Source organism: Raphanus sativus, chromosome 4 (genome assembly GCF_000801105.2).
Source record: "Raphanus sativus cultivar WK10039 chromosome 4, ASM80110v3, whole genome shotgun sequence".
NCBI lineage: Eukaryota > Viridiplantae > Streptophyta > Magnoliopsida > Brassicales > Brassicaceae > Raphanus > Raphanus sativus.
In genome coordinates this window covers 39054782-39064794 of record NC_079514.1, presented here as the reverse complement: position 1 = coordinate 39064794, position 10013 = coordinate 39054782, and the positions used below count along the sequence as shown (strand labels likewise).

The 10013-nt window shown below is 38.1% G+C and overlaps 2 protein-coding genes across 2 annotated transcripts; one reads left to right on the top strand and one right to left on the bottom strand.

Moving 5' to 3' along the window:
• Window positions 1–3199: 3199 nt before the first annotated feature.
• LOC130511350 (uncharacterized protein At4g15970-like) lies at window positions 3200–3703 on the top strand. Its single transcript, XM_057008286.1, has one exon. It carries the CDS (start codon window positions 3200–3202, stop codon window positions 3701–3703), a length of 504 nt encoding a protein of 167 aa, XP_056864266.1.
• A 126-nt stretch (window positions 3704–3829) lies between these two features.
• LOC108854392 (uncharacterized) lies at window positions 3830–9701 on the bottom strand. Its single transcript, XM_018627935.2, has 9 exons — window positions 9570–9701; window positions 6087–9064; window positions 5924–5983; window positions 5394–5546; window positions 5057–5217; window positions 4825–4972; window positions 4613–4735; window positions 4416–4503; window positions 3830–4233 (listed from the first exon to the last, which is right to left on the bottom strand). Exons 2-9 carry the CDS (start codon window positions 8946–8948, stop codon window positions 4037–4039), a joined length of 3792 nt encoding a protein of 1263 aa, XP_018483437.2. The 5' UTR covers window positions 8949–9064; window positions 9570–9701; the 3' UTR covers window positions 3830–4036.
• Between the last annotated feature and the right edge of the window lie 312 nt (window positions 9702–10013).

Here is a 10013-nt window from a genome sequence, read left to right as displayed (position 1 = left end):
ATAAATAAAAATTTATAGAATTATTTTATTCAGTTAACTTTTATTTTAAATTAGTTCTAATAAATATATACATTAATATAAATAACATATATAAGTTGATAAATATATGATTATTACTACACTTATTTTGATAATAAAAATATGATTCATAAATTGATGAAAAATTAAATTTGTAATTATTATATATATACAATTATATTATTTAATGGATATAGAAAATTTATTAGTATTATCATATTTCTAAAATCTTACCAAAATGGATACTTGTAGAAAAATAATATTTTTGATATAAATTTTATTAGTTATTACTATATTACGAAACTTTTCCAAAAATATGAATCCGTATATAGAAAATAGTCATTACCATATTTAAGAAATTTTACAAAAACATAAATCTTAATATAAAACATTTTACATATCACAATTAGATTGATGACATGTCATATTTTTTTCAAGCTATGTCATCATTTTTTGTTGAGAATAATTATAGTGATGACACATGTACAAATCACCTATCAAATATAATCTAGGAATTATTGCATCAAATTTAGTCAAAAAGCATTAAAATTTTGTGTAGAAATCTAAAAAATCATTTAAATTGAAAAAAAAATCATAAAACATTAATTAAAATGAAACACAGCGAATATAAATATTTTATTTTTGTTAACACTAATATAAATTATATAATACTATATTTTAGTGCTTCGTGATTTTTAGTGTTTATTTTTTCTTTATCCTTCTAGGCAGAGATCTTGAGAGAGGTTATTGAAATATTTTAATGAGACCCTATTTATTGAGGTCCTTTAAAAATAATATATAACACATACACATAACTATAGATAGTTTTTAATATATAATTAAAAAATTAGTAATTAAAAAGAAATTTATTTTCCAAAGATAAGAATAAATATTAGTTTTATTTTCCAAAGATAAGAATAAATATTAGTGTATTTTTAGTTATTAGGATTTAAATATAAATAAAACAACGCAGATCAATAGTTATTAAAAATCAGTTAAACAAAATTGATTTTTAAAAAGAAAAATTAAACTGATGCCAAAAAAAGAAAGAAAAATTAAATAAAAATATTATTTCGAACATGTCCCTCAAATTCTAGGCCGATTGAAACCCTAGATTCAGAGCCCTATTTATATGTTGACAAAAAAAAAAAAAGAGCCCTATTTATAATAAGATTTGTTTCCTTCATTATTCAGCAGCTTCCAAAAAGTCTGTTCTAAAAAAACCATACAAGGTTCCTTCACCATGGCCCCTCCAGCTCTGACAGACGCAGAGACACTCAGGCATCTACAAGACATGATACAAGACATAATCCAGCAGCAGTTGACAACGGTTGTGTCAGCTCTCACCCAGCCACAAGAAAAACCCGACAAGAATGAAGAAGAAAATCCTGTGTCAGTGAGCCCTGACGTAATTGAACTTCTTCCAGAATTTTCTGGCGAACAATCGGCCGAGGAGTTTCTAGACTGGATCCTCACCGTCGAGGAGACTCTCGACTTCAAACGCGTGTCTCTGGAACGATGTGTTCCCATGATCGCCATGCGGTTCCGTGGCTCAGCAGCAGCTTGGTGGTCGCAACAGAAGTCGTCACGTGCACGTGAAGGAAAACCTAGAATCTTGTCGTGGGATAAGTTGAAGAAGAAGATGCGTAAGGTGTTTTTACCATTCAACTACGACCAAGTCATGTTCCAACGCTTTCACGGGTTGCAACAAGAAAGGCGATCAGTGGAAGAATACTCCACCGAGTTTATTTCGCTTCTGAGGCGTGTTTATGTGCAGTATACGGACCAACAAATTGTAGGGTTTTTCGTAGGTGGCTTGCGGCAGAAGGAGATGAAAGACGGTCTTAGCTTATTGAACCCTCTCACTCTAGCTGAAGCACATCAAAAGGCACTCATCCTGGAAGCTCATCTTGAAAAGGAGAACTTGGGGGCCAAGATGGAGAACTTGGGCAAGTCCTTGTCGCATATAGGGTATTGGAGTCTCTTTACGCTCTCGTTTATAATCTTTGCATCTAGGTGTTGAGATTTGAGAATTGAGATTGTGGCTTACTGTTTTTTTTTCTACTTTTGTCTCAAAAGTATATCCCTCTGGTTTTGCGCTTTCTTTTAGGTCGATTTAGAGCATACTTAATTATATTTTTTGTTTCGTTCATTATATCATCAGCTAGCTTATTTTGTTTCGTTTTCCCTCGAAACGTTGGCTCGATATTACTCGTTGAATCAGCTAGACTCACAAAATCCCCAAGCCAAGTAGGCTTTCTCTGAACGCTGTAGCTTACTTAATACACGTAAAACGGTGAAAAGACCGGGAGAGTATTTTCATATAAATTGATCTAGTGTTCCGTTTTGAATCTTTTACCACAATTTTTTTGCATCTCTACATATGGTCACATATATTTCATCCCGCAACAAAAGATATCTTATGTAATGACAAGAAAAAGAGAAGAGTACGTTATACACATATTGGATCCATCGATCCATCTTTTTATAATCGTTTAATATCATCGGTCGAAACACTAGACGCAATGTTGACTTCAATGTGTGTTGTAAGATAATTAAACCCATGTCAATCAAATCAAACCAATCACTCGCTTTATTGTGTAAGAACAATACATACTAAGAGCATGATTAATGCTAAAACCCTAAATGAGTTTCTAATTTTTTTTGTCCGATTTATAAAAAAAATATATTTTAAAATGAATCAATCGCGGATCGCTACGTGTCAATGTGGTCTACAAACAGTACGAAAACCCAACCACAACCGCCTTTTAACTGGCAACTTTCCCCTCGGTTTTAATGAAATTGTGGGTCTCCCACCCTGTAAAACCACTTCAAGGCGCGCGTTGATCATGCTCTAACTAAAGTATAAAACTATAAATCAACACAATATCAATCTCCCATCTAAGCAAAGCTCCAAGCCTCCAACAAAGAGAGGATATACATTTGGCTTTTACGTATTAGCTTGAAAGAAAACTTTTTGTTTCGATTTTAGTCAACAGAAAAAATTAATTTGATAAAAGAGTAAAACTACTATATACATTATATTTTTCGATTAAGCAAATAATAACTTATATGAGATTCTAGGTTGATTTATAGAATATCGGCTTCATGTTTGAAGAGAGTTAATTCGTCGACGTAGTATATAACACGTAACTTAAGATGCGTATTGGAGTTTTGTTATATGTGGCTCCGAGACCCATTCCCTCATCTGTTCTCGGAAGTAGATTTCCAGGTCACCTGCGACCACTCCAACGGAAACACTAGCGACCCAGGAAACCTTGTCAATGGCAGTTTCAAGTTCGTTCAAGCCAACCATCGAACTGTTAAGTTCTACAAATACTGGTACGAGTTAAGGTGGACATTTTGCGGCAAGAACGAGCAAGACGTGTTCAACATCATCAAACACGACCGGTTTGTCACAGAAGAGCTCAGTCTCACGATGCGGTTTCTTGACACGGTTCACTTCCGAGGGTTCTGCCAATTGCACCGCGAGATGGAAAAGATATGCATCATGCATGCTAATTGTTGTTTGGGATTACATAACAAGATTAATGGTTTGAGGCAAGCTCTACAGGACTGGAAAGATTACTTGTCGGCAACCGACCGCCGGAAGTGGCGATCATCGGATAGGTGCAAGGGAAGCATGTCTAATAATATCATTAATAGTTTAGAATTTAGATGGTAAGACAAGAAATTTAATCAACCAAACCGATTGCGCATATAAAATTGATAAAATTCAAAACATATTTATGTGAAACTTTTATTGAAAAAGAAAAAGACTCCCCGACTACAGAAGTAGTAGTCCAAGTCATAATACCAAAACCAAATTTACTTACACTAAATAATAATAATAATAATGGCTATACAAAATATGAATATCTGTTTTAGGGTTTCTTGGAGAAATAAACACACCTTTTAAAACTGTCAACTCTGAAATCAGAAAGAAGCAGAAAGGATATGTTTTATATACACAGACCATACCTTTTTTTTTACGTACCCGCAATGATAAACTGACATATTACTTGTGGTGATGATTGGCGGCTTGAGCTTTTGTCTGGACTGCAGAGGAGGACATGGTGCGGAGACGTCTGGCTATCTCTGGGAAGGAAGGTCGAACAAATGGGTCAGGAGCCCAGCACTGCTCCATCAGCATCCTCCATTCTGGGTCACAGTAGCTTGGCACGGTTGGTCTCAGTGTATTGTTCACTATGCCTCCTACGATTTTTATTCACACAAGCAAACAAAGTAGTAAGAGATTCTGACTACCAAAATAGATAATTTGATTGCGATGTTCAAACAATGTAAAGCAGGAACTGAATGTGCTGTCTGATTGTACAAAATCTTTGTTGGTAAGAAAATACTTGGAGAGTGAACTAAGAGAAGAGAGAGTAATTTACCGATTATTGCACCGTAATGCATATTGGCGTATGGTTCCTCACCGGTAAGAATTTCCCACAAGACGATTCCGAAAGAGAATACATCGACCTGTGTGAAAATATGAAAGTATCCACGGCGAAACATTACTTCCAAACTCATTTGAAAGGCGTTGAAACTAAATATTACAGAACTAATCTGAGAGCATTGGGTTTCATACCTTTTCAGAAACTTTGCTGCTGCTGCCACTAAGTAGCTCGGGAGCCATCCAAGGGAGGGTTCCCCTTACACCGCCAGTTACCAAAGTGTTTCTTTTTATCTTTGACAGTCCAAAATCACCAACCTGCATAAACCAGCACACCTCTGTCAAAAAAAACAGAACACTATGACAGCTTTGCATCCTTATATTCTCGAACTGTCATAGGAAATCACCTTGCATATCGGTCTGGCGGGATCCTTTAAGTTGACAAGCAAGTTGTCACACTTCAAATCGAAATGAACTATGTTCTTTGAGTGCAAATATTCCATACCAAAAGCTGCATCCATTGCAATGATAAGTCGCTTACGTCGATCAATCTGCCTGTAATTCCCCAAAATGTTAACTGGATACACCTTAAGTTGTTTTTAGGAAGCAAGGATACCGAGGAGCAGTGTAAATAAGTACCTGTTGCTGAGAAGAACATGTCTAAGCGATCCATTGACCATGTACTCTGTCACTGTAGCTAAAGTTCCTCCTGGCCCATCTTTCACTATGCCGTAAAATGCCATAACATTTGGATGATGTAGCTTGGAAAGAATTCCAGCTTCATGCCAAAACTCCGAGGTCTGAAATTTTCAATAAGTAGTTTGTGAAAATTAAAAAAAAAAAACTATTAAACTAAGCATCTAATAGCCGTTTTGTGCAAAAGAAAAACCAAAATGTAATCTGGGAGAACGACGGTGTGGCAAATGTACTTAAATAAACCTCAGACACCCCCAACCCATTGAGAAAGAAAGCTCACCAGTCTATCTTGTTCAGACGAACGACCAATAAAACAGCTCCTTTTAATTCGCTTGATAGCAACATCTGTACCCCTCCATTTTCCATGATAAACAGTTCCAAAGGTACCAGAACCTAGTTCCTTCAGTTCTTCCAAGTCGTCATTCTTAATGACCTGAAACAGAAACAAAATGGATACAATCATCAGTCAGAAAACCAGGCGCGAGATTGACAATAGATTTATAAATCTCCAATGACTTCAGCTGCCAATGGGGACATGAGCTACTCAAGTCTACTCTATAAGCAGCGTCCACAAGGGGTTCTATAAAATTCCATAAACAAAACAGACAAATACCAAAAATAGAAAAGTAAGATAAACTGTGTATTGGGAAAGTCATAATTTGGTTGATACAATATTAAAATCCTTTTCGTACTCCTAAAGAGTAATCCTTATGCAGGACCTTTGCTGTGATGCTATCTAGTTCACTATCGTGGCTCAATTGTTAACAGGATCATCTGGTTAAAAAGAAGGAGGAACTGACAAATGCGTACCTGCAGAGACCTGTCGGCACTGTCCTCAGCAACAAGGTCAATAAGAGGAACTCCAGTATTCTGCATATCCAAGTATATAGAAATTAGAAAATATCAGTTGGAACATGTATTTTACCAGAAGTGAAAACTTATTAGAATCTTCATAGCTAGGTTGAAAACGTACCACTTTTGCATCTGTGCTTTCAGCACCTTTGAACACCGACTGACCGTAATCTCCTTGTGTGTCTACTGTGCTCGAATCAGCTACGGCAGTGGTAGACACATCCGGCTGAATATTCCCATCAAAATGGATTTGCGGATTTAACTGAGTTGGAGCAACTTTCTCAGACTGCAATGGTGGGAAGCTATAATCGATAGGAACTCCATCGGTGTTAGTCAAAGAAGTAGGAAATCCAGGGTGATCCTGATCCATAAGGGATATATCCTTCCTCTCAAACTCATCCTGCGCCAAATTTCGAAAATAGGACCAATTTTTAGGGTCATGATTCTGAACATTTAAACTCACTCCAGCTCCATCAGCTTGCAATGGCCTTAGTCCAGGGAAGTTTAGAGACTCTTTCAATATATCAGCAAGAAAATCACGAGGAAATCTATCATTTATATCAACAACTATATCCCCGTTCTCAATGTGTCCCTGCGGAACAGCCTTAACTGAAGTCTCTGACTGATTTACATGCTCCGGGGCGTTAGGTTCCAAGTTTCTTTTCTCAAGCTGTGAGGTACTACCGTCGGCTGTCCAGAAGCTTTCAAGAGCTGGTCTTACTGGTGCGCTGGAATGAACATTCTGGGACTCCATCTTCGCTTCATGAAAAGTTTCAGCTGATTCGCTGATAGGCAGGAATGCATCTGAAGCTGATTTAGCCATTACAAATTGGGAACCAAGAGAATCATCAGTTTGGGACAAACTTTTAGTTTCTGCTGCATCTCGTAGCTCAGAAGGAAAATCCCTTTGATGAAGCACAGGCTGGTCGACATTACTCGCATTAGATGAATCACCATCTGGAATTACAAGCCCAGATGCAGAGAATCCTCCAGGCAGATTGTCCTGATTGATTTTCATGCCTTCACTTGCTGTATCTAAGGCAACCGTTTTAGGAACATATTCCTGGGATGTTTCAAGACTTCTTTCTTGACAAACAAAGGAAACTGGATCTGGTGTTGGATTGGATATTTGCTTGGAGATATGAGCTCCTTCCTTGAGGGTGTGATCTGGGACCATAGAATCACCAGATACAGAGGAGAGGGAAGACTCAGTGACCCTTGTGGTGGAGTGTTTCTTTGGCTCCTTTGCAGAAAGTTTGTTCTCAATATGGTCCTCGGATTTTATAAGACTTTTCTCTGGACATGCTGAGGTACTTGGATATGGTGTTGAATTGGATATTTGTGCGGCAATTGGAGCCTCTTCCTTCAGGACGTGATCTGGGACTATCATATCACCAGACATAGAGGAAACAGAATACTCATTGACCCTTGGAGTTGAGGATTCTCTCCTCATCTTCGACTCCTTTGCTGAAAGATTGGTCTCGACAGTAGATACATTATCAGGACCATTTACCTTCTTAAACGACTCATCTCTTCTCATTTTGGTCTCTTTTGATGAAGCTTCTGGATCTTGTACATGAAAGACTTGTTCATCATGCAAATATTCCGGCTCAGGTATAGGTGGATAGTGAGACACCACACTTTCAAGAGGTGTTTCAGAATTCACAGGATAAGGGATATAATGAGGCTGTGGTTGAACATGCAAAGGAACAGACCCCTTCTCATCTACATAGCCTATGCTTGCCATGTGAGCTGACGTGTAAACTTGGTGGTTACCAACTCCTGTTAAGTGTAGTTGCTGTCCTAGATAAGGCTGTGAAAATGGCTCATTTCCAGTAGAAAAACCTGTTACAGGTTGAGAAATCTGGCTCGCCGATATAGATTCACTACCTGCCAAAGGAGCAAGCGAAGCTACTGCAGGTTCTGTGGCAACTCGATTGATCTCCCTATCAGTATTCCTGTGAAGTAGTTCATCCAAATTGTTCCCTGAAGCACTTATTCCAAGGGAACTTTTTCGTGAACTTAGATCCATCCCATTGACAGCAACAACATACCGAACCTCAGAATCACCCTCTGCAACTTCCATAACGAACTGACCCTCCTCTAAGTCACTGCTTGAAAGCAAGAACATCCTGGGCTTCTCAGATCCCCCATTACCAAACACATTACATTCCTCCATCATATTCTGTAAATCCTCATCAGAAGATACAGAGACTAGGGCATCGAGATCCTCGCCTGGCAGCTGATATTTTATGGTACGTGCTTCAGGGAACATCTCCACCATTTTGTGCATGAGTTCTTGGAAAGAAATAGTCTTGCTAATCCGTATGATACGCGTTTCACCGCCTACATATCTAAGCTTCTGATCTCTGGGGCGGGGTATGATTCTACCACCAAAACTACACAAGAACTTCGCATGGTTCAAAGAGCCGTCAGAAGCTCTAGAAGAAACCAGACTATGAAGCCTTTGGCCAGTATCGTTTCTAGAAAAAATAACCGGGGCTGACTGGGTTCGCTCATGATAGCTCTTATCTTCAATCCTAGAAGGGGGTTTCGTCTCTTGCTCAAAGGCATGGCGTTGTTCCGCTGCGTTAACCACTGTAGTGTTTGAACCACTCTCGGACATGGGAAGAACCATCCCCAACGCACTTAAGTTAACAGGAAGAGGCATACCAGTGGCCTCACCACCATACACATTAGGGATGTACTGCGGTCTCATAATGACCCCCCTATCTCTCATAAACTCAAAAGCAAATTCTTCACCAGTCTGTATCGAGTAGTTCACCGGCCGAGCAGCAGCAGGGGTCAAAACAGCATAATCTGGAGGTCGTACGTTAGTATCAACACTAGTAGAAGAATCACGAGAAAACCTTTCATTCATGGAGCCACCAAGCCCCTCGCCTCGAGGATCAGGGGCAGTGTACCGAACGTGTTCATAACCATTTGCTTGGTCCATGTTCTGTTTATCAAGGTGTCTATCCATCTAGCTCAGACTCTTGGGTGCGAGGCATATCGTGATCTTAGTATCCTTTTGTAATTATCCAACGTTTTGGCAGCAGAAACAACGAAGAACTCAAACTCAAACTCTCACTGAAGTGCCTGAAACAAGAGAAGAGTCACGTTTACTAAAGCATCATAAACCATATTCCCTTAGATCGCCTCATCATTTTCGGTATACAAACCAATAAACAGACAATCCCTAGTAAAAATAAGCAGCCATGGAACTAGGTATTAGCGACTACTCTCTAATCTCTCTATAGGTTTCAACTGATCAAATTCACAAGAGAGAATCCAATATGCATCATCGTCTACAATAAAAAAACCACGATCAAGTAAACATGAATCGCTGAATCGAAATCGATCAACTTCACCTAGCGAATCTCGACAAAATAGCTGAAATCTTAACCTAAATTTCCAAACCTCAGACGAATAAGAGAAGCCGATCAAGCGTACAAAAACTGCTGAGACTCTGAGTAATGCAAGATCTGAGTTATCATCATCAGAATTATCGAGGCGATAAACGAATCGGATCAAGAGATTTTGAACAAACGAAAGGATCAAACAGAGCAGAAACGTAGACGAAATCGAGAAGGTTTAGGTTTACCAGATGCAGAGACTGAGGGTTTGACGATCGATGAGTAGACGAGTCCTTCTTCTCTAATTTTTTGGACATTCCAAATTTTATTCTCCAACGAGAAAATATTGTTCTCCGCGTACTTACTGCCAATAATCTAATTATCTATCTGTAAACTTATTATATACGCTAATCCATTTTTTTAATTATAATATTACTGACGCCAAAATGCTTATTTTGTAAATCACATAAATAAACGTAAGAAGCTTACGTCATCCTTATATTAGTTAACTCTCATCCAATAAATCTTTTTTTTTCCTAACATACGGTGTAACACTTCACAAGAAAGAGAATTTTGGTTTCTACTTGGAATTTCTGCAAGTTATTTTGGGGGAAATAAATAAATAAAAAATATTCCAGGCGAGATTACAGGTACACAATAATAACTGTCAATGGCATAATAACAAATAAAAT

Bases quoted from the DNA above. Each gene is read 5' to 3' on its own strand.
- LOC130511350 (XM_057008286.1), top strand. From the start codon at position 3,200: ATGTGGCTCCGAGACCCATTCCCTCATCTGTTCTCGGAAGTAGATTTC.
- LOC108854392 (XM_018627935.2), bottom strand. From the start codon at position 8,948: ATGGATAGACACCTTGATAAACAGAACATGGACCAAGCAAATGGTTAT. The intron at 5,218-5,393 runs GTGAGCTTTCTT...TGAAAATTTCAG, and splicing joins CGTCTGAACAAGATAGACTG to ACCTCGGAGTTTTGGCATGA. The intron at 4,504-4,612 runs GTATGAAACCCA...ATTTTCACACAG, and splicing joins GCAGCAAAGTTTCTGAAAAG to GTCGATGTATTCTCTTTCGG.